The sequence below is a fragment of the Lagenorhynchus albirostris genome, chromosome 16 (assembly GCF_949774975.1).
Source record: "Lagenorhynchus albirostris chromosome 16, mLagAlb1.1, whole genome shotgun sequence".
Taxonomy (NCBI): domain Eukaryota; kingdom Metazoa; phylum Chordata; class Mammalia; order Artiodactyla; family Delphinidae; genus Lagenorhynchus; species Lagenorhynchus albirostris.
In genome coordinates, this window is record NC_083110.1 from 15,252,783 (window position 1) to 15,277,389 (window position 24,607).

Genomic DNA, 24,607 nt, shown 5'->3' on the forward strand with positions numbered 1-24,607 from the left:
ATTGTTTTTAAAAATACATATGTGCAACATCACACAGGCAAGTTAGGGGACTGAGTGGACAAATGACTCAATTGCTCTGTGAACCAGTATCTTCCTTTCCTTTGATCTGTTGTATCACTGCAGCCTCAAGGGTGAAATATCTATTTCCCTGCTCAGTGCAAGGTACCATGTGCTAATGAAATATGCTATGAGCTTTTAATATAGTGCTGCCATCAGACATTCTATTAAGAAGCTAATCATATATTAAAGTGGCTGTTATTTATTGATTATGGAGAGTTCTTATCTGAAGGAGGCATTAGATATTACCCTTTAGTCAATGGCTTCTTTCTAAGGGTCCTACAAGAACAGCCCCCATTTTGAAATCCCCCTCTTTTCCCAAGGAGGCTGTAACTTAGCTTCCCTTGGTCTGCTGATGGCAATAGGACTAAAAATTGTGTTTGTCCTTTATCCTAAAAGTAGAACTATTTCCGTATTTGTGACTGTTTCTTTTTTAAGAAATATTTTAAGTGGTACTAATATATCCTGTTGTTGAACACCCTTTGGCAAATTGTTTCCTAAGAACTTAGCTCTCTGGGTTACTGTTAGTATTTCTTTTTTTTTTTTTTTTTCTCTTTCTCATTGAAAAAACAAAGCAAAATGTTTTAATTGACATTTCTTGGAAATATGTTAATGCAATGCTTATCTAAATACTTATTGTCCCTCTAACAGTTAACCTTTGGACTATGTTTCAAGCTGCTCAAAAACTGGGAGGATATGAAACAGTAAGTGTTTAAGCGACTTAAATGAAATAGTTTTGCAATCTAACCCCCCACCCGCACCCTGCTGTGACCAAAATGGAGAAAATGTAAAAAGCAAACCATCGCTGACTTACCTTTTCAAATGGCTCTACACTTTTGGGGGTTTATTGGGCCGCTTTTGGAAACAGTCCCAATTAGTTCCAGGTTTGGCAAAATTGTAAACTTGTCGTAAAAACTACAAGTGGAAAACATATGTAACTCTCCCCTGTCAGGGAAATTAGTTGGGTCTGTAATTTTTTCCCATGTTGAGAAAGGGCTATTATTGTACAACAAGCCAAGATTGCATAAAAGAAATTTCCCTTGGCAACATACCTGACATCTGTTCATGTCTAATATGGGAAATGTATTAAAGGCTTTCAAAAGTAATCAGTATTGGCCATTAAGGAATAGAAAGCAGCAGAATCTCCTCTCATTCTAGGGCAAAGAAGCTTTATTAGACAAGGGTCAGTGCCACATAAACAGGAAGTTATCAAACTTATTCAGAACAGGCTCTGACACTCTTTATCAGCTAATTCTAACTGACAGGAACGGGTTATTTTTAGCTCACAGGAAAATCTGATGGCCAGGGAGGTTTACAGCATGTATTTTGAACTGATAAAATGTTAGAGCAACAGACTCAGATTAAAATCTTGAAAGAAGAAGAGAGAGCTGCACTAATGCAGCACGCAGAGATGACATCTGTAATAAAATCAAGTGACACAGGAAGATGTCGTCACTGGAAAGATTTTCTCCTCCACACAATGATCAGATTGAGTTGCGCAGGTTCTTCTACAATTGAAGAAGAAATTGTTTTTTTTCTTTCCTCACAGAGTAACCTGGGGTATATCCCTGTATCGTAGTAAAATGACAGTGAGAGACACAGAGTCAAGAAAATGAAATTCATTTTAACCCAAAATAATGAGTGTTTCTTGCCAGATGTAGCATATTGTTCCACAAACTAATGTAAGGGTGTGATGTCAGGGGCTTGGGATGGGAAAAGACAGCAAGTGTTATGTGACTCATGTAATCTGGTATTAATGTAGAGATACCTGCTGTGAATTCTGACTAAAAATTCTTTGATGTGAGTCTATATACATGTAAAATGCTTATTTAATATATGGGCATACATAGATTTTTATAAGGAAATCGAATACTCATATGAACTACATTTAAAGGTGCATTTCATAGACATGAATTTGCTTAAAATACTTGTTTTACCAAGTGCCCTATTGAAAAATAAATAATGTAATTTTTCACTTGGTTGGATCTGTTGATAGGACAGGGAGTTTGACTCCTTCCCACTGTGGCTCGTAGTTTTGCAAAATCTTGAGCTAATTATAGCTTTTGTGCATGTGAAAAAGCTGATAACTTATTCAGTGTTAGTCTCATAAATTTAGGAGTCAACCCCATAGCCTAGACTTTTAAGCCTAACCTTTAAAGTTCAGAGTAGGAATACACATTCTTATGGACCGTGACTGCAGGCAGTTACATGATATTGCACAACATTATGAATGTCTTTTTAAACCCAGGAATTTTTTGTTATTCACTGATAGGGAGAGTGCCAGTAAATTTCACAGAATCAGTTTTTCCTGCTTTTGTATCTTCTGTATTTGCACAAGGATTTTTTTTTTTTTAACATGCAATAGCAAAGTGGTGTTGAAAATACAAAAGAAACTTCTGATGAGCCTCAAGGCATTTGCAATACTCTTTGAACAAACAGTGATTATTATTCTTCTGTTGAATGAATGAATGAATGAATGAATGACACAATCAGCAGATCACCTGACCACATATTTACTGAGTGTCTTATGTGTAGAAGGTATTGTGTTAGACACTCTGGGAGACATAAAAATATCTAGGCCAGGGGTTCCAGTTGCTTACCATCCAGGAAAGGCAGTAATTATAAAGCAAGGTGGAAAAAAAGATCAGCGCCCGGTTCAGGTAAAGTACTTCCTCGTTTAGAGATGGGGAAGAAAGACTTGTGGCTCTGATGCCAGTTGAGCAGAATTTTGGAGAATGGATGGAATTTAGACGTGAAAGATCATGGCCTTCTTGGAAGAGAAAATCAGATGGGGAAACAAACTATGTAGGTGGAATAAAGTTGGGTATAGAGAGTTTGTAACTTAAAGTAGAGTCACTAGGTGGTGGGGATAAGTGACCGTGAAGGGGAATCCAGAGAGAAGGATGGGCCCGAGGGAAGAAGGCCCTTGGATGCTAGGCAGTGAGGGATGGGGCTGGGGGCTATGAAGATCGATAACAAGTTGAGTGTTATGTTTTGCCACTTACTCTTCCTGCACTGTGTTGTGCTGGATGGAGTGGAGGAGAGAGTGACTGGGATGGGTGAACGTGGCAAGACCAGACGGGCACCTGCTTTCCATCTGGTTATGTGTTTCACGTCTCTTCAGCCAAGCCACAAAGAGGACAGGTGACCTGTGGGGTGGCCCTTTCCCTCCTTCCCTCTCCACTCACCCTTCAACTTCTTCATCCTTTGGCGGGTCCCTGCCACTCTTCACAATACGCCATATTTTTTCATCTCATCTCAAGCAGTGAATCTACGTGGCTATCTCACTGTAAAATCTATGTGGGGCCATAAACTGAACGAAGCCAACTGGTGGGATTTTTCCTGCCTTCTTTCTTTCCTCCTTTCCCTCCTTCCTTCCCTCCTTTTTAAAAAATGCCTCATACTACCTGTTGGCCCTGCAGGCACTTAAGTTTGCCACTCCTGTTTCTACCTTTAAGCTTTTGAACCTGTGAAGTACAGAAGACATTTTTCTCTAGTATATTTTGACTAATAAAACTATGAGATGCTCGGTGAGGATTCAGTTTTGAAGTCACTCCAGGAGATGTATGAATGATATCCACAGTCTGAGGACTTAACCTTGTCATCGCAGCCTTACTAGAGGATACTTATCTGTGAGATTATCTGATGTCGGAAGCAAGTGTAGACTTGTCATTTAGAGCTCAAAAGAGATCTTAGAATCTTCCAGATCAGTGAAGAAGATTCTAAAGGCTTCCCAGAGGCTACTCAAGAACTGGGGCTCCAATTTTCAATGGGGAACTTTAAAGTGTAAGTAGTTTTCTAAGTCTCTGAGATATTAACTCTGGGGTGGGTCCTGGCCTGAGAATTTGAGAATCCTTTTTTTTTTTTTAAGCTGCCCAGATTATGTTAATTCAAAGCTAATGGTAACAGTGATTACTAGACCTCACAACTCCTGGCTTCAGAAGCCCCCATCTAAGTCAAGTATCAAAGATTAGAATGTTGTCTTCATGCTAGTACTAAATAAACACGCCAGAATATTAACATTCCTTGGCTCAGAAGTAGCACAAAGTTTCCAACGAATATTTTTCTGTTTGGTAAAGTGGCAATTTAAATTGGGACTCAATAAGCCATTTTCATTTTGAACAAGGAAAAGTGTAGCCCCCTAACTTTATTTTTCGCAAATTGGCCTTTATGCAGAAAAAGATCCTTGCCCTGCTGCAGATGAAACTGAGGCACAGGGAGATGAAATGAGTTGAATGGGGTCACCGTGGCATTCTTCACATTCTGAATTGCTGAGAATTTTGTGCATAATTACTTCAACCTCCATGGTATCACTGGGAAGAAAGAGATTTATAAATTCTTTGTGCCTTCCATTCCCAGCAGTCTCTTATGTATCTTTTTATGTATTTGGGGTGATGTTTTGGGGGAAAAAAAAAGATCTAATAACCTACCTTCATTGGTAGCATCTTTCAGTCATTTCTTTGTACTTAATACGAACCTTACCAGATATACTAACTATTAGCTGAGATTTTCTGATTCTTGAGAAAAAATGTGTGACCTTAGAAGATGGGTCAGGAAGTCTGGAAGATGTAAATACTCAGTAATAGTAAAAAATTGCAAGTTTAAAATGTGTAGATATATTTCTTCTGCTGTTAACTTGTGATTGGATAAAGACATCTCTCTGGAATTCCTTCTGGTTATAAAAAGAGGCCATCTTAATTGGCTTGTTTTTGTTTGTGGTTATAAACTATTCCAAACCTTCTGGTTCGAATTGAGGATTACGGATTATTTCATTTTAGTCCTTCACAACCCTCAAATTGAATTAAAAAAAAAAAAGAGCACAAGTTCTATTTTAAGCCTTTACAGCATTCAACTAATGGCTATATTCTGTTCTCTTGGCCTCTTCTGCCTCTGCTAGAAATGTGTATTGTGTCTCTGCACCCCTAGGTTTAGAGATCATAAATGTATTGAATGGATTTGATTTCCTAAAGAACAGTATACTGGCATTTTGATTGGCTGGCAATGAGGACCCTTCTTTAACAGTCATATATCCAATTTCTCCTTCCAAACATTTGAGAGTCTGGGTCACCTGCAGTGGAAGAGGCAGAACTGAATCAAGTTTTGCTGATGAGCTAAGGAGGTCTTCACATCAGTGTCTGGTGAAGCAGTTAAAGCTTGCAGAGTAGCTTGGGGTATTACCAGGATGCAGCGTGTTGATGATGGTTTGCTAAAGTGATTTCCATTTGGCTAAACATTTGATGGCAAGCCAGAGGCAATATTTGGAGAGAGGTTGAGTCGGGAAATGGGTCTTGAGTAAATCTTATCCTAGAGGCAGAGGACCATGCAAGTGCTGCCTTCTAAGAATGTCAGCTCACAGCCCCGCCTCGCCCCATGGGTGAGACCGGACCATTATTTCCCAACTGGAAGAAGTCACTTGTCTTCTTGCTGGAAGGATTAGGCTTTGACATCAGATTCTGGCTTTGACATCATTTCAAGGCATCCTCTGAATCTAACCCTAGTTCTCTGGACAGACAAAGCCTCTCGCTTAATTCAAAATTCTCGAGGCCAAAGATGATGTCATATCGCTTTGAAAGGCTCCAGTTCCTGGAGTACTACCAGGAAAAAAAAGTCATCTTCCTTGAATTCAGTCCACCCTCAAGGTGTCCTGAGGAAAAAGGCTTTCTCACAGCAGCTGGGGCAACACTGCTCGCAGGCAAACTCTCCTTCTGACTTCATAACGTCCTACACATTCTTACAGTTAATACAATAGTGGAAGCACTGTTGTCCTAAAAGATGACTGTTTCCTCACCAGTCCACAAAAATACCAAAATTATTTCATCCTAGTGACCTCAAAGGTAGGAAAATAAAGCCTCCAAGACTGTATCTTGGGTTAAACAGTTTTCCAATTTTTTTTAAAGTGACAGACTTTTTTTTTTTTTTTTTTTTTTTGCTGTACGCGGGCCTCTCACTGTTGTGGCCTCTCCCGTTGCGGAGCACAGGCTCCGGACGCGCAGGCTCAGCGGCCATGGCTCACGGGCCCAGCCTCTCCGCGGCATGTGGGATATTCCCGGACCGGGGCATGAACCCGTGTCCCCTGCATTGGCAGGTGGACTCTCAACCACTGCGCCACCAGGGAAGCCCGACAGACTATTTCCATCAAATAAAACCATGGGAGGGACAGATTCCTTTCCCACTCACTGGGCCCATTTTCTTGGCAGGGATTAGCATTGTTGAGAGTTAGTTTCACACCACCTTTTAAAACACCACCTGAATTCTAAAAAGCAGTTTGAAAACCACTGTACAGTCTACCCTCTGTATCTGAGGGTTCCACATCTGAAAATTCAACCAGTCTTGGATCGGAAAAAAAATTTTTTTAATTCCAGAAAGTTCCAAAAAGAAAAACTTGAATTTGCCAAGTACCGGCAACTATTTACATAGCATTTACATTGTATTCAGTAGTATAACCAATCTGGAGATGATTTAAAATATACAGAAGGACGGGCATATGTTATATGCAAATTTTATATGGGACTTAGGCGTCCGCAAATTTTGCTATCTGCAGGGGTCTGTGGATGCAGAGAGGCGACTGTATTCATAAGCAGTGAAAACTTCATGAACATGATAGGTGTAGAGTGCTTTTCACAGAGTTCCTTGGGTCTTATCCACACTAGGGAAAGAAGTAACTATCAAGTGTCTTCAAAGTGAGATTAAGTTTCATATGCACCTACATTGGTTTACTTTACCTGGGTGTGGTCCACTCGGTTTTCCGTCTTGCTTTATGGTTAATGGTATGCGTTATGAATCCTGCTAGATCGTGAACCCTTAAAAGCGGTGACGTCTCTTTCTTCTCATGCTATCACCCCACCCTCAACCCTCCACCCTCCCTTCCGCTTCTGTACCTGGTAGTGTCCTAGAATGGTAAGCAGCAGCAGATGTGTTGATGTCAGGAATCCCACTGCTTGGATGAATTTTCTTTAGGAAACAGACAGCCAGAGTTCTTTGTATCCTTAAAAACCTAAAATAATAGAAGGTCAGGTTGAAACATGAACATGTCCAGGAAGCCTGAGGCTTTATGAGAGAGTTGATCAAGCTAACCCCATGGCTGGATCAAACCTTCCAGCTGAATGGGGCTGGGGGCCAGATACCAGGAGGCAGACATTGCTTCTGCCTGAGACTGGGTTTAAAGCTTACACACATCCAGAGAGGACAACAGAATAAAAACCCAAAGCCAATGCATGCCTAGGCACGACGAAAGCCTGTTAGTACAGAAGGCAGATGTACACAGGTGGGGGCATGATGCCCAGGAGCTGTCCCAGCTGCGTCCTCCTATCTCTCCTCACAGGGCTCTGAGACCCCCTGTAGGTTTGGACAAGGCGAGGATTTAGACGTTCCTTTGCTGTACAGCCTATGGTCAGCGTTTGAATTGAAAGCGCATCTGGGCACAAAAAATAAGAGATGTATACCCAGGAGAACTGTGTACTTAAAGGCGTTGAGCAGTTGGAAAGAGCACATTTTATGACTTTCCTGTGGAAAGAAAATATCTCAAAATGGCCTGATTCATCCAGGCTGGCCAGTGGAAGTTCAGTAAACAGTTGAGAACCCACTTCCTTGAAGGCCCGGCCCTTGTCTTTTCTCCACTGGTAAAAACTGTATTGAAACAGCAGAACCTGCTAGCGGGGGGCTGACACAGACCCCTAGCCAGCCGCATACGGTTTACTAATGCCAAGTGGTGACTGATGCTGGCTTCCCGCTGCCGCAGCTTCAGTCCTAGCGTCAGGAAGAGTTTTTGTTTTTCCTTTTGATAATTCATTATCTATTCTCCAAGAAGTTTTGTCATTTCTGTCATAGGCATGTGTTTAACAGGGCATCCCCTAGTCTGGATGATGGGTTGTGGGTAGGGAACACGGCCAGTTTCCACACATATCCCTGTCAGCAGTGGCCTCTTGTTCATTATATTTTTCACAGTCAGTAGTACTGTTTATATATTTGGTCATTTGTTTATTTTTGGGTATCTGCCACTAGGATGCAGTCATCTTGGGTGTTGGGTTTTCACTGTTGCCACCCAGCTGCTAGCACAGTACCCAACAAATGGGAGATATTCAATAAATGTTTGGTGAGTGAATGGATGAGTGAATGGATGGATTCTGGTATAATTGGGGCTTATCCGTGATTTAATGGTGAACCTATGTTCTAACTAGAGACACAAGGGGGCAGGGTGGCAGGAACCACAGTTTTAATGGTTTTACTTTAAGAGAGTAATATCTCAGAGCATTGGTAACCCAACCCACCCCCTTACATTCTTGCTGACCTCGCAGTAGCGATGCTATGTTCCCACTAGTGAGAATTTGAGAAATTGTAGCAGAAGCTATGGGTCCCACAGTTATCTCCTTCCTTCGAAGCAAAAGGCCCCTGGAGTTCTATATTGTCACCCTGCTACACTGTTCATCAGGTCATTCTGATATGGAGGCTGCTTTGATGTAGTGGAAAAAAGTCTGCTCTTGGGACCATAAGACATCGGTATGAATCCTGACATTCCCACTCTGCTGCTGTGTGTCCTTAGGGAAGTCGTGCAGCCTCTCTGAGACTTCTTTCCTTGGTCTGTGAATGAGATTCCTATAATCTGCCTGCCTCACAGGCTGATAGGAGGATTAAATGATATCATGGATATGAAAACTCTTTACAAAATATAAAATACAGTGTACACAAGAGATACAAGAATGACAAGAGTGATTGTTTCTTTCTGAAGTGATTGCAGGAACACACATAGGCTATTTTCCAGGGCCCGCACCTCACCTGAGGGAAGGGAATATGTTTCAAGGGACTCAGTATTCTAAGGGCTTTGAGGAATAAGGTAGATACTTGGAAGAAGGGGAACCTGTTCATTCTTCTGTGATACACAGGTCTAGAATGGATCAGCCTGAAACGGTAATATTTAAAAGGTTGGAGGGAGATTGTAACTAAATATAAAATAATTACCAAAATATGTATTTTCAGTATTTTTAAAGGGGCTTGAAAAAACATTTATTATTATAATCTAAACCAAGCTACAAATACAGGAGGATTTTTAGTTATACCTGCTAGTAGATCTAAGAGGTGGCTCAGGCTAACAAGAACTATTGAAACAAATTGGTCCAAGAATGCTTCATGGGAAATTGAACAATGCAAAACTCACACTGTCTCGAGGTCCTACTTGGGTCTGTTAAGAAGGGTTTATGGAAATGAAGGGGTTCTTTTTATTTGAAATGGAAAGGGTACCATTTACCCTATGATATGTAACCACCCTTCTCCTCCTTAGATCGCAATCACAGAGCCCCTGGATGCACGCTGAGATTTTTTTTCACGCATTGCTGCCTCTAGCCCCTAAGTGAACTCCGCTGGCAGCTCTGCGGGTGTTTTTCAAAAGAAGCCTCCTGTTCTGATTGTTTAAATGCCACTGGTACCTCTGCCACGCCCTGCCCCCTGCACATTCCACTAACAGAGTTTTTTCCTGGAGCCCTGTTTAGAAATGTTCACAAAGATCTCAGAACTTGCTCGGTCTTCCCAGTTTCAAGGAAACACTAGATTGCTCAGATGTAGTAAGTGACGTGGTTTCTCCAAATGAATCATTTGCTAGATCATGCATCTGTTATTTTGTAAAATCTTAATTTATATATAAAAATTAAAGGAAAAAAAAAAACCAAGACCATAGTATGCCTTTCGGTATGTTGCAAGCTGTTTGTTTTTATTCACCCAACTCAGTAAAATACAGAGCTTACATTTTGACTTTGGAATATGTTAATTTTCATAGGATTTGATGGATATCCCATTTTCCTGACCTAAGTGAAGAAAAATAAACAGCTTGTGACATAGACAGTTTCAGATTTTGGTTTTGTTCTGATGGTTAGAGGAGCTGGCGTAAAAATACAGCCTGAGATGACCATACATTTCATAACCAACTTGATCATTTTAATTAATTTGTGTAGGAATTTTTTTTTAGTCTTTAAAGTAGGCAACACATCACAATAGTTGAAAAACCAGAAGATACAAAAGCATGTTTTATGAAAACTCTGTCTTTACCTGTGTACTCAGCCACCATGACCATATCCCTTAAGCAAGTAATGTTAATTCTGATTCATTTCAACTGGTACACTAAGATATATTTTAGCTGAAGTCTTATTTTATTTTGATGCTTTATCCCATGACATAAAGGAACAGAATGTAAGTTTGGGACCTTGGGGGCTAATAACTACATGAATATCCAGGGAGATGCCTCAGATAAAAATGCGCTACGGGTGACAAAATGTAGAGCCCAGAGCAGAATTCCATTTTAACTGTAAAGAAAAATGCTAAAAGTGAGATCTTACTATAAGCCCGTAAGTCTCCCATGTATTCATTTGGACTTCTCTGTTTCTGGGTTTCCAGAATAGACTGTTGCGTATGTATTGAATCCTGGCACTGTGAATCTCGTATGATGCAAGATTAAATTTCTCATTGCCACTTTTTTCAGATAACAGCACGCCGTCAATGGAAACATATTTATGATGAATTAGGCGGTAATCCTGGGAGCACCAGTGCCGCCACTTGTACCCGCAGACATTATGAAAGGTAAGGCACCCTTTCTTGGAAAGTCGTTGATTAATTACAAGTGTGTTAATTGGAAGTTAATTGGTCAAGCATAAGACCTTTTAGGAAACAGAAAATATCCCTCTGGCATTTTACTTTGCATACTGCCTTGTGATTTTTAGGGAACATGGCTTTCTCTGGTTATAAGGGATGAATTTAGATTAAGTTCGTTTAGTTTGGTTTTATCCTGTGACCACCTGCCTGATAATACTTACCCCTCCCCCCCGCAAGCATACATTATTCAATATGTTCTCTGTACTCTGTAGGTTTATTTACTATGAGAACTTTCAGCTTCTGGAAAACTTCGAGATTCTGGGGTCTGTGGTGTTACTATGAGGTTGCCAAGTAACTGCATTAATATTGAAAAGTGTTAATGTTGACTGTATTAATATTGAAAAGTAAGCATTTCTTTAATAAGAAAATTGGTCCCAGATAAGATCCATTGTTTTTTCCCATCTTGGTGTTCTTCTTCTAATGCTTTCGACCCAGGAAATCCTTTCTTGCCAAGCTCTGTGTGGTTTGGTTTTCTAATAATTTCAGCTTCTCTTAGAAAGGTGATGATAATGCAAACAAGAAATAATGCCAAATTGGCCTCCTATGAGGGTTGTATCCTCAGGAATTCTTCCCCTTTGCATTAGGACTGTGTTACCCACAATGCTGGAGACCAGTTAGCATAAATCACACGTTATCCTTGCTCTGTACTTCCAGCCCCTACTTAATTTCTTTAGGTCATAACAAGTTCCTTATCACTGGCATTTCCCTGCAGTAGTGTTGACCGACTTGGCTTCACGGTTTCAGATTCAGAGCTTGTGAGATCCAAGTAGAGGTGTCTGTGTTTTAATGATGGCCATGGATGGAACGAAGTCAAGACACGGTCAGCTGAGCAAACGGGCCAGTTAGCTTCCTCCTTTGAAAACTAAAACACAAGTGCTAAATTTGATGGTTGCTCTTCACATAGTCAGTTCCCATTCCAACTTCAACCCACATGCTTAACACCCGTCTCTGGATCATACAAATGCATCTTCAGATAATGTCACCTCACACATCAACTCTTAGTCATATTTCTTTTGAGCCCAATTATATTTTTATCTGCATTGCACTTAACACAGAGCCTCTTTTAGCATGGCCATTCAGTGAAACTTGGAATGTTTTTATAGGTATAATCATAGAAAATTGAGCTGGGTTTAGTACCCTACGAAAAATTCTCACAAAGTATTCCCAAGAGATTGCCTTACTTGACAGTGTTATAATGCAGAAGGATTTTTAAAAAATTGATAACAGGAATTCAAATTATTACTTTTCATAGCATTGTTTGCAGTATACTGCACGAATTTTTTAAATGTGTTATTTCTCGCAGTATTTAATATAAAAGCCCGCACCCTCACTGTACCTAACACTTAACAGCACTGAAGTTCTAGTATGAAAAGGCACTGGTACCTGGCATGAGTGTTCTGTAGTGTCTGAGGTACCATAGTCATCTTGTTTTGATTATGAGTCAAGGCTTTAATCAAAACATTTTCATTAGCAACACTGTCTCTACTTTCAGATAGTGAACCTCCCTTAGCTCCATGTGCCAACGTCCCCAGCATGTGAACCATCACACTTAAAGGACCAGATAGCAATTAAAATTTGAAAAAGGAGTGTTATCTCAGCTGGGAGCTGGCTCACCTAGTTAGAGTGAAAAATTAATCAAATGTATTAGAAAGCATCACATGGTCAAAAAACAGATACGGTTTGGGATAGAAAAAGGATTGGATTCCATAGTACTAGGTACGTGTGTGTGTGTGTGTGTGTGTGTGTGTGTGTGTGTGTGGCTGTGTGTTTAATTTACTCAAGCAGTTGTGTGCATAAAAATAGCTTCAATCTTAAATGAAATGCCAAGATATGTTCTTTTGAAGGTTGTGTACTTTTGTTTTATGATTTACCTCTTCCTGGAGTAGTAGAATCCCACATGCCTTCAGTCAGTCAAAATGGAAAATTCTAATAGAGATACCTCCAACTTTAGCAACTGAAAACATTATTAAAGATTTTTAGAGATTTTTCTTCTCTCATTCTTGGGAGCAGACTTCATAAAGGTTTAGTCTCCCGCTGGAATACATTTTTTGAAAAGCTATGTCGGTTACTCCTCCAAATCTAGAATTTGTTCGGTCAGTGTATCAGTCAGGATCCAGGAAGGAAAATAAAAATCCACACTAAGTATTCAACAAAGAGAATTTACTGTAGGGAACTGCTTAACAAGCGTTGGTGTGAAGCAGTCCACTACTATGGAGGCAGTAGCTATAGGTTTCCTAGGGTTGAAGGAATAGAGAAAAGGTAGGTTATCACCACCCAGAAGTTTGGAGAGTGGACTTCACCAAACTGGGGTTCAGATCTCTCATAGGTAGAGGCGCCCAGCCAGTACTGGTCCTTCAGGGTCTCAGAGGAGAGGCACCGTGGAGCTGGGCGCAGTCCTGAAGAGGCATGCTCTGTGGCTGGGGCCAGACCTCAGAGGAAATGCACTGAAACTACTCAGGGATTGTTGAAAGATGCGACAGGGTGGAACCAACTGCTGCTGCTACGTCACTGTTGGGTTGGCACTGAAATGAACAGCAAGCAAAAGGGAAGGTGGTCCCTTCTCCCTTCCCCTGGCCTGCTAGGGCCCCACTTGCAGAACCCCAATAGGAAGACAGCTGACAAGAGAGACATGTAATTTATGTTGTCCCGGTCCCAGCATCACCAAGCAGAGCACAGAAGAGTGGATCTGGAGTTGAGAGACAGTAGTCAGCTGTGGGCACCCCACGGGGCCCCCAACATAGAAATCCCTGCACAGAACCTGAAACCCAGGTTGGAGCACAGCTGTTCCAGGGTGATTAGCATGGTCCTTAACCCGTTCTTGGCATTTGCATTTCCTTTCTTTGTCTTAATTTTTATTTTACAGTGGAGTATAGTGGATTTACAATGTTGTTTGTTTCAGGTGTACAACTAAGTGATTCAGTTATAGATATACATGTATCCATTCTTTTTCAGATTCTTTTCCCATATAGGCCATCGTAGAGTATTGAGTAGAGTTCCTTGTGCTATACAGTGGGTCCTTGTTGGTTATCTACCTTACGTATAGTAGTGTGTGTACGTTAATCCCAAACTCCTGATTTATCCCTCCCCGCCATATTTCCCCTTTGGTAACCGTAAGTGGTTTCTGATATCTGTAAGTCTGTTTCTGTATGGTAAAATAAGTGCATTTTTATATTTTTTTAAAACTAGATCCCACATATGGGTGATATCATATAATATTTGTCTTTCTCTCTCTGACTTACTTCACTTAGTATGATAATCTCCAGGTCCATCCATGTTGCTGCAGATGGTATTATTTCGTCCTTCTTTATGGCTGAGTAATATTCCATTGTACATATGTACCATATTTTCTTTCTCCATTCCTCTGTCAATGGAAATTTAGGTTGCTTCCATGTCTTGGCTATTGTAAATAGTGCTGCAGTGAATACTGGGGTGCATGCATCTTTTTTTTTTTTAAAGAGTCTGTGTTTTTCAAATTAATTAATTAATAAGTTATTTATTTTTTTTGGCTGCTTTGGGTCTTCGTTGCTGTGCGCGGGCTTTCTCTAGTTGCAGTAAGCGGGGGCTACTCTTTGTTGAGGTGCTCAGGCTTCTCTTTGCAGTGGCTTCTCTTGTTGCGGAGCACAGGCTCTAGGCGCACGGGCTTCATTAGTTGTGGCACTCAGGCTCAGTAGTTGTGGCTCGTGGGCCCTAGAGCACAGACTCAGTAGCTGTGGCTCATGGGCTTAGTTGCTCCGCGGCATGTGGGATCCTCCCGGACCGGGGCACGAACCCGTGTCCCCTGCATCGGCAGGCGGACTCTCAACCACTGCGCCACCAGGGAAGCCCTGTTTTAGTTTTTCTAAAGAACCTCCATACTGTTCTCCATAGTGGTTGCACCAATTTACGTTCCCACCAACAGTGCAAGAGGGTTCCCCTTACTCCACACCCTCTCCAGCATTTACTGTTTGTAGATTTTTTGATGATGGCCATTCTGACTGGTGTGAGGTGATACCTCATTGTAGTGTTGATTTGCATTTCTCTAATGATTAGAGATGTTAAGCATCTTGTCATGTGCTTTTTGGCCACGTGTATGTCTTCTCTGGAGAAATGTGTATTTAGGTCTTTTGCCTGTTTTTAGATTGGGTTGTTTTTGGTTTTGTTTTGATACCGAGCTGCATGAGCTGTTTGTATATTTTGGAGATTAATCCCTCGTCGTCGGTCACATCATTTGCAAATATTTTCTCCCATTCTGAGGGTTGTCTTCTCATTTTGCTTATGGTTTCCTTTGCTGTGCAAAAGCTCTTAAGTTTAATCAGGTCCCATTTGTTTATTTTTGTTTTAATTTTCATTACTCTAGGAGGTGGGTCCAAAAAGATACTGCTGCGATTTACGTCAAAGAGTGTTCTGCCTGTGTTTTCCTCTAAGAGTTTTACAGTAGGCATTTCCTTTCGCCATCTAAGTCCCTCTTGCATTGTTGTGGTCAGATACAAGGGATGTCATGAATAATTAGTAATCTCTAATAGTTAAATCAATCATCTGCAAATATTGGTATTTTTTTTTTAAAGAAATCAGACTCTACTTACCGTAATGCCACCCTCACTCATTTGAACCACGCTCTAAAGGAGTCACCCACACTCCTGTGTGTTGTGGTGGGGAGAAATGTCTGGGAATGACTGCGCTAGATGTCTTACTTCTCTTTGATGGTTCTACCGAAGAAGGGAAGAGTATACACTCAGATCTGTCCAGGGACTTGAACCGGTTACGCTTTGGTCAGAGAAAAGGCTGAAGCTCTTGACTGCAACTGTGTTGAGTGATTTTGGCAGACTTCACTCATTCTTGCTACTTACAGGCTGTGCTAACACAATGAAAACAGAGGTGACCAGAATGGTGAAAGGCCATTGTCTTCCAGAAGGTTCAGGGAGTTTTAAAGGGCCAGGGTTTTGTGAGCAAACATCTAGTCTGGAGATGCCCTTGGCAATGTTTAAAGCCTTCCAAACCAGATGAGAATGACTGGAGTTCCCCCTCTGCTGCCGGCTCACCTGGGCTCTCGTTTTCACTCTAATATAGGGACTGGCTCCTTTTCCTGTTTCCCTACCACCAGCTTTGCTTTCCTAGAAGATGAAGAAGCAATGAGTGATCTACTACGCATTATCCACTGATTTATTTTTCATGCAGTGTGGTTCATGCTTCCAGTAAATGTTTTCATTTTCCAACAAGAAAAAAGTAGCCGGTTCCCTCAGTAAATGTTACTTGTATATATTAGTTGGGCACTTTTGGTTTATTAATGAGTGTAATAATGAAAGTGCAAGTTGTTGAAAAGAATCAATGTTGTTTTTATTTAAGGCATAGCAGGAATGGTAGGTACAATGCCTGTGAATGCATCATTGTCGCTGAAGGCCTGACGGGTCCAAACTTGCCTCTGATTGGTTTAAATCAAATAGGTCCAAGCACTTCATAAAAATGTCTTTGTCAGCCTGGTTTTGCTTCCAAACCTATTCATCTCTGTCAGTTTTTAATATTAGTACCAGGCTCCTGGCCACAGTCCATTAGTACTGTACTTAATTGCTCATGTTACAGATGATCACCAATATAAAAAGCATTAATGTTTCCCCATCGAAAGACTGTTGCTATGTAGATGTCTCCAGCTCAGCAAAGCTTATGAAGTGTGGTTATCCTGGACACTTCTTGTTCGGGATTTATAGATAAAGTTACTGTAGATTATAATGCAAAGGAAAATGCCCACCTCCTTCTGTGCAGGACACTTCTCAGTGGAACATTTTCTTTCTCGTTCAACTCTTCGTTGAAGATGCCCCGAATAACTTTCTTTTATCAGTAAAGGAACAAAAAGGAAAATGGTTACTTTAGTGGAATTCTCTTAGCTTGATCTTTCTGGAATAGTAATTCACTTTAAAGACTGTTTTCACATGCAGATTTGTTTTCTTTTCTTTTCTTTTTTTTAATGTTTTTTAAGCACATGCAAGGGGGAAAAAATCTTTACACAGAATACCAGATTACTGGTTTTAATTTTCCTGAATAAATTACATGGTCTGTGTCTGTGGAGCACATGAAATTGTTCCTAGGGATTTTAAAAGGAGCATTAAGGCAAAAGTACTTTATGATGTGCTTTTCTGAGTAGTTAGAAAATCATAAACAAATGGATTTGTTTGTGGGGGAAATGAACAATTATGCCTCACCTTCTTATGTACTCAATGCCCAATTTCAAAGTCTACCCTCTACCCTTTTCCCACAAGCATTCCTGGGGTGAGACTGTCCTGCCGCCTGGCTGAGGCGTTTTCCTGGGCAGTGACGTGGGGTGAGCTGCACCCAAGCCCCATGCGTTTGGGCAGAAGCCCAGTGATAGTCAGATGGAGCTTCGGCCTTTTTTTCTCTGAAGGTGGAAGGCGGTGTGTGAGAGGTTCACGTTTTAAATAAGATAAGTATGTGCTGCAAGGTAAATGCCAGACATACACCAGGTTCTAAGGGACTCAGTTAGTCAGCACACGGTTGAGGAGGCCACAGGCCGGGTTCACAGATTGCGGGGATCCTTTAGCAATCCTCTAGACAGTGTTACTCAAGTGAGGTTCTTCTGGCCCATCTGTGCTCTGTGAATGGGGCAGCTACGCATAAGCACTGATACACTTACATGGCAGTTTGCCAGAATAATTTTTTGTCTGTTGAATTTTTTTTTTAATGGGGGTTTGCATTTTGTATGTCTTTTAAAATTTCTCATTTTCCTGTTAATTCCTTTTTATGGTATTTTACAAAAGTATCAGTCAGCAACAGACAGGAAATTTAGGAAACTGGTCCCTCTCACCCGGTCACTGGAGAAGCAGTGGTCACACACACAGATGTTGATGGGGGCAGGTAGCATGGGTGAGCACAGGTGTGGCCAGGCTGGAAAGTGCAAAACACACAGCCGGGCGCGAGAGAGGCCCGGTGGGATCAGCGACACTTACTGCCGTAGAAGGATATAGTCTCCGTGCTTCCACGCCTTCCGTGTTCCGGAGATAATTTTTATGTGAAATCACCCGACTTACAAATACTGGCTCCAATAGTTTCTGAAAATATTTTATGTAAACTAAACTAAACACGCCTGTGAGCTGCTATGTTCCATGAGGACTGAACTGTCTCTGGCATCGGGCTATAATTCGTCTCTGCTTAATCGCCCTGCAGTGGGAAGGCAACGAAGAAACACCACTGTTGAAGGCACTCTTCACCTGTACGCTCTTCCCATACTGAGCAGCACACCTGTGGCTTCCCACTGACTCTACCTTGCCTTTTGGGGCTGACTCATTCCACATGCTCTTTTTTCTCGGTGATGGGCCTCCATACACTTGGCAAAGCTCCTCTCTCACTTCAAGTCTTCCTAATCCATTCATTCAAGCCTCAGAGCACGATATATGGACTTTCACCAGTTTGGCTTGCTCTCATGTAAATGCCTCCCGTTTGTGTCACTTAGAATACCCAAAGCTATCCCAGATGTGGCATATAGTATTTCTTGGGATGTGGGCAGTGTCAGTCTATCAGCAGAGCCTAAGATTACTTTTGAAATTGGCGGCCAGTTTCTTTTTCTTGGGTCGGGTAGATGCGCCATTTGACTCACTGCCTTTTTCCTTTGCTGCTGCCCTCAAGAGCCAGTTGGTGTTTTTGGAACGTCTATCAAGAATAGGGCTGGCAAAAAATGAGGAGGTGCCCATACTACCACATTCATGGCAGAGACCGCTAAGGGAACACGATGCTGCTTCCCGAGAACCCAGGCTCAGCTTCACAGTTCTTCTCAATATGGCACCCGTACGCACTACTACCGACTCATTAGAACTGGGAGGTGCTGTGACCCTATCTTTTTTTTTTTTCTAAAATTTGCTTTCTTTTTATTATTTTTAAAACTTTTATTTTTTGAATTTAATTTTTTTATACAGCAGGTTCTTATTAGTTATCTATTTTATACATATTGGTGTATATATGTCAATCCCAATCTCCCAATTCATCCCACCACCACCACCACCACCACCACCACCACCAACAACAACAACCCCCGCTTTACCCCCTTGGTGTCCATACGTTTGTTCTCTACCTCTGTGTCTCTATGTCTGCCTTGCAAACCGTTCATCCGTACCATTTTTCTGGATTCCACATATATGCGTTAGTATACGATATTTGTTTTTCTTTTTCTGACTTCCTTCTGTATAAGTCTCTAGGTCCATCCATATCTCTGAAAATGATCCAGTTTCGTTCCTTTTTATGGCTGAGTAATATTCCATTGTATATATGTACCACGTCTTCTTTATCCATTCGTCTGTCTGTGGGCATTTAGGTTGCTTCCATGACCTGGCTATTGTAAATAGTGCTGCAGTGAACACTGGGGTGCATGTGTCTTTTTGAATTATGGTTTTCTATGGGTATGTGCCCAGTCGTGGGGTTGCTGGGTGTGACCCTGTCTTGTGTGATCTGACTCATACTCCATACATACGTGAAAGAGAGCTAAATATTTAAGGCTATAAAAACCTTAGGTAAGGAAGTAATAGATACAAATAATAAGTTCAACAGAGATCAGAGAAAGAAGAGAGAATTTCCAAATGGAATAAGCAGAGTCTTCCAGTGGGGGGGGGGGGGATCTAGAATTTGAACTGGATTTTTTTTTATTGGCGTATCATTGATTTACAATGTTGTGTTAGTTTCAGGTCTAAAGCAAAGTGATTCATTTATACATATACATATATTCAATTTTTTCTCATATAGATTATCACAGAATATTGAGTAGAGTTCCCTGTGCTATACAGTGGGTCCTCATTGGTTATCTACCTTATGTATAGTAGTGTGTGTACGTTAATCCCAAGCTCCTGATTTATCCCTCCCTGCCATATTTCCCCTTTGGTAACCATAAGTGGTTTTTGATATCTGTAAGTCTGTTTCTGTTTTGTAAATAAGTTCATTTTTTATCATTTTTTAAAATTAGATTCCACATGTGGGTGATGTTCTAGATTTGTCTTTCTCTGACTGACTTCACTCAGTATGACAATCTCTAGATCCATCCAGGTTGCTGTAAATGGCATTATTTTGTTCTTTCTTATGGCAATATATATACGATATTCCTTTGTGTATATGTATCACATCTTCTTTATCCATTCCTCTGTTGATGGACACTTAGGTTGTTTCCATGTCTTGGCTCTTGTAAATAGTGCTGCAGTGAACAATGAGATGCATGTATCATTTTGAATTATGGTTTTCTCTGGATTTATGCCCAGGAGTGGGATTGCTGGGTCATATGGTAGTTCTATTCTTAGTTTTTTAAGGAACGTCCATACTGTTCTCCACAGTTGGTTGTACCAATTTATGAACCGGACCTTAAAGAGATTCGGTTAGAACCTAAGATAGATCATCGTACACTGCCTAAAATAATTCAGTTGTAGAACTCAGAAACAGTAAAGAAATTATATTTGAGGGCAAGGACCTTGTGGTATTGCTTCCCTTGAGACTCACCAGTGCACCCAGTACTGCGTCGTGAACATACCAGGGACTCAAGAATTAGGGGTTGAATGAATTAAATTAAATCCAAACCAAAAGGACAGCTTTCTCTAGGAAATGTGTACCAAGAGGTAGGGAATGAGTTGGTAGAAGGGGCAGTCAGGAGGGGTCTAAGGCTGAATTTCCAAATTGGATACACCAAAGGCAGGTATTATAGTTTATCCTCTCAGTGTCTGTTCAGTCTCTTGCCTTGAGGTCCAGTGGGTAGACCGTACCCCATCCTCACCCATGGTGGGCTCGACCAATCTATGGACTTGCATCTCCTTTGTAAACACTGTCTTGGTAATGGGGACTCTGGCCAACGGGCGCTCTGTTGGTAACGCTTCTGTAATACCGCCACCCAGGCGCTCTCATCTCCCTTTTCCCCACACCCACAGAAGGCCACCTGGCCCTTATCAGCAACCAGCAACCCCCAAAATCTAACACAAAGTGTTGAGATTTAGGCAGACTCAATAAGGTACTGCTGCTGCTCTTCCAGTGATACCCCATCAGGCTCGTTCTTATAAGGCACCTGAATTGGGTGGATGTAAGCACCCTATGCCCGGAGCAGCTTCTCATCTGTAGAGGATGTCTCCCCAAAGGATCTGTAGAGAATGTCTCCCCAAAGGACAGTCAGGTAATTTCATAAGCGAGAGCCTCCCTCCGTATCACTCAGCATGCCCAAAATGCTCTCATAACTTTCCAACGCCTGGATTTTTCAAGAAACTTTTAAAAAGGAAAACAGAACCCCAGCCAGGCCCTGGAGTAGAAAAACTGGTTTCTGTTTAAAAAAAAATAAACAACAGCCTTTGAAAAATCTCTATTTAAAAATTCTTAAATTTGCCTCTAAATGCAAGTTGTAATTAATAGAAGTTGGAGTTTACACTGTTGAGTGTAAAAACACCCTCAGGCACAAACTAATCAAGTGTGTATGTCATGCTGTAAACTACAGCAAGTTCTTTGTTTGACCCAAAAAAGGCTTGCCAAACAGCAGTTTCTTCTTTGTCGAGCTCCCTTATTGTCTCATTTTTGTTTTCTTCCCACTCCCCCTACCCAACCTCCTTTGAACCTTGCTATAGTATTTAAGAAACTTTGCAGGTTCCATGTTTTATTGATAGTTTTCATCCAGCCTGAATTTAAATTTGAGAATAGATGAGGTGTCTTAGCCCTTTTTCTTTTTGATAAATAACAAGAGGTTTCTACTTATGATTTTCTGTCCTCAGGGCTTTATCATTAAGATTAAATAACTGTATTCTCAAGCATGCCGCTGCACAAACATCTTTTCAATTATGTGAGTAACAGATGCCTTCACAAAGGAACTATTGAAAATTCAGAAAGCATGTTTCCAAAAAAGAAAGGAAAAAAAAAGTATCAGATGACAGAAGAATGTAATTGTTTACCATTAAAATATATCCTTAACTCTTCCACTGAAAACCTCTTGGAACATTTTGGTTTTGTGCAAGTTATTACAGAGTTTGATCAAAGTGATACATTTTGGGGGAACTGTTGAACATTTCAGAAGCTCTGGGATGTGTGGTGTCTCACGTGGGACTTGAATGCGACAGTTGTTTGTGCTTCTACATATGGACCCTTCATGTTGGGGGTGCACCTCACGTTGAAAACACTGTAGTTGTATTTGTCTGTTATTCTTGAAAGGATGTTCATCTGCCCTTGAAAGAGATCCAGAAGAACACCCAGAAGTTTCTCTCCACCCCCCCACCCCCGCTGACTCCCACAGCCCATGTATTCAGTTCAGGGGCCTGTCATCCTGGAGCTGCGTCTCTCACGCTGACCCTCCTTCATGGGAGTCAAGCCACTGTCCATCGAGCCAGGGATCCCAGCACCTTTCTTTCCCCTCTTTGCTTAGTTAGGGTCACAGTTACTCCACGACTGCGGGAAGGCCAAGGGTCATCAATGGGCCTCAGAAACAACTCTCCCACGACTGGGGCAAAGGGAGAAAATTAGTGCCTCCAAAAGGTTTTCTTGTTCGTCTTCTGCTTGCCCTTGAGTAGGTAATGAAGCCCCTAGTGAGCTGATGATTTTCCCAAGGCAGAGGTTTTCTGAAGACGAGTGGCCATTGATCATGGTCGTTGATGATAATGGGCCACGTGCCTTTTAGGTATCTTCGAGTAGAATGCAAATGGTACTCTTTATACCTACTTCCTTTTTAAAGAGCTCTGTACCGTTTACCGTTGGTAGCTCATGGGCAAGCTAAGTCTTTCACACAGAACCCACGTTGCATTCTCCCACCGTCTTCTTGGCTCAGGTGGGTCCTGCCGCTGGCTTATTCTCTGTGGCCTACATGTCAGCATGGCATCTCCCTCCGTGGTTCGGTGCTCAAAGCTTTGAGTTCACATCTTCGTCTGTCAGAAACTGACACTCAAGTCCTCTTTCTCAGCTCTCTTTGTGACTGATCTTTTTTCTGCTCCACTGAAACTTATACCATAAGCCGGTGGAGATCTTCATCTGGAGCCCACATTTTTTCTTAGATGGAGTTTGGCTTTTAAAAGAATAGGAACAAAGCGGCATAATGGCAGTTATACTCAACCAGCGTTGTGCCCACTGAGGAGACATTCCCGCTGCTCCGCACGTTGACATAGCAGCACATTTGTGTATTTGGCTTTTGTTTTGGTACGTATCCCCCCCCCCCCCCCGCCAACAAATGCTCTTTAGACATTTTTAGAGTAATGGTCTGGTGACTTGAGCTGGAGGTGAACAGTATGTGAGATTAGAACCTTCCATGTTTCTTGGAACCTTAACAAGTGTGTGTACTTCATCTTCACAAAAGAAAAACATACCTTCTATTGGCTCCATATTTGGTGAAAGAGTGCTTCCCCGCACTTCACAGCGAAGTTATATATTTTCAGTTTCTGGCTGAGAAGGGAAATGTCTGGCCAAACCTTAGAATTTATCGACCCTGGAATCACCTTGGAGGTATAATAACTCCGTTTGGGATCAGATCAGGTCTGAAGCCCCAGTGGAACCAATATGTCATTTCTTTTCTAATGCCACGATAAAACCTAATAGTTAAAAGAATAGTAGTAGCATTTTTGCCCTGATATGCACGCCAACTTTATCCCCTCTGCCCCTAAAACATTCTGCTCCAAAGGCACCAGTAGAAATCTGGGCCTGGAATTGTTCACTGGTTTGATAGCATCAAAGTGCCTATGAAGTAACTAGGGTAAGTTTGAGGTTCAAATACAACCCTAAAGATGTGCCACTATGCCGTGGAGCAGCTAGGCCCGTGCGCCACAACTACTGAGCCTGTGCTCTAGAGCCTGCATGCCACAACTACTGAGCCCCCGTGCCACAACTAATGAAGCCCGCCCGCCTAGGGCCAGTGCTCTGCAACAAGAGAAGCCACCGCAATGATAAGACCGTGTACCGCAACGAGTAGTAGCCCCTGCTCGCTGCAACTAGAGAAAGCCCGCGCCCAGCAACAAAGACCCAACACGGCCAAAGACAAATTAATTAATTAATTAAAAAAAAAAAAGATTTGCCACTTCTTCTAACTCTTCAGACTGAATCAGTCCTAGACATTCTTATAATATCATTTTTCAGAGCTCTATAAATACATGGATTCTCATTTCTCGTCTTAAGCACTGTTTGCTAAATGTTTTGGCCCCAAAAGTCAGTCATTCCATGAAAGCATTAGTCAATACGGGAGACATTAGTGGTTACTCGTTCTGATGAGATTTGACATTATTTTTCCTCTGTCTATGGGGAGGGGAGGGGAATGTTGCCTAATAAAGATGAAGGGTCTTTTCTTCTTTTGTATGAAATGCAAATGATGAGGACATGTGCAATACTCATTTCTTGAATATGAGGCTGCTGCTTTTTGTTGAGAAAGAGAGGCAGGGCCCTGGAGGATTTCAGAATTTGTAAATATAAAATTATCTGCCTTCGTGTTTAAAAAAATAATAAAAGGGAGAGAGAGTTGGCAGGTTGCCAGATTACTTACATTACAGTAATAGATTTGCTGACCCTTGACTTCTGCTGAAGAGAAATGTATTGAATTTTTCATAATATCAGATGAGGCAGATCTAAAAACCTAGTATACTGAGCACCATTATTTAACTTGAGATTTAACAAAGCAGAAATCTTTTCAAACCAGCAGTTTCTTGTATGATGATAATTTAGTGGCTCAGACACTGATAAATCAAGGTTATAATGCCACTGATTTGTTCATTTTAACTTGGGTTGGTTTTAAGTTGTCTTTATTTAAGGAAAAAAAAAGAAGAAGGAGAAAAAAATCTTGCTTTTCACAGTGACTGAATTTAGTAAGAATCTCTGTGATAGAAAAAGGCTCCCCTACTGTTTCTGCTTTGGGGTGGAAAATGTTATTCTTGTATTATTCCTAGGGAAAAATAAAATCTCATGCTGCTACAATTCTTATGCCTATGGAAAGATGTTATTTTTTTAATACACGATG

General features: G+C 41.3%; 1 protein-coding gene across 2 annotated transcripts in view; it reads left to right on the forward strand.

Moving 5' to 3' along the window:
- The window catches only part of ARID5B (AT-rich interaction domain 5B), a 189,355-nt gene that overhangs the window by 151,661 nt on the left and 13,087 nt on the right, over positions 1-24,607 (forward strand). For both annotated transcript variants that reach the window (XM_060125627.1, XM_060125628.1), the window contains 2 exons: positions 709-761; positions 10,523-10,620. In XM_060125627.1, coding sequence (XP_059981610.1) covers positions 709-761; positions 10,523-10,620 — 151 coding nt within the window. The remainder of the gene's footprint in view (positions 1-708; positions 762-10,522; positions 10,621-24,607) is intronic.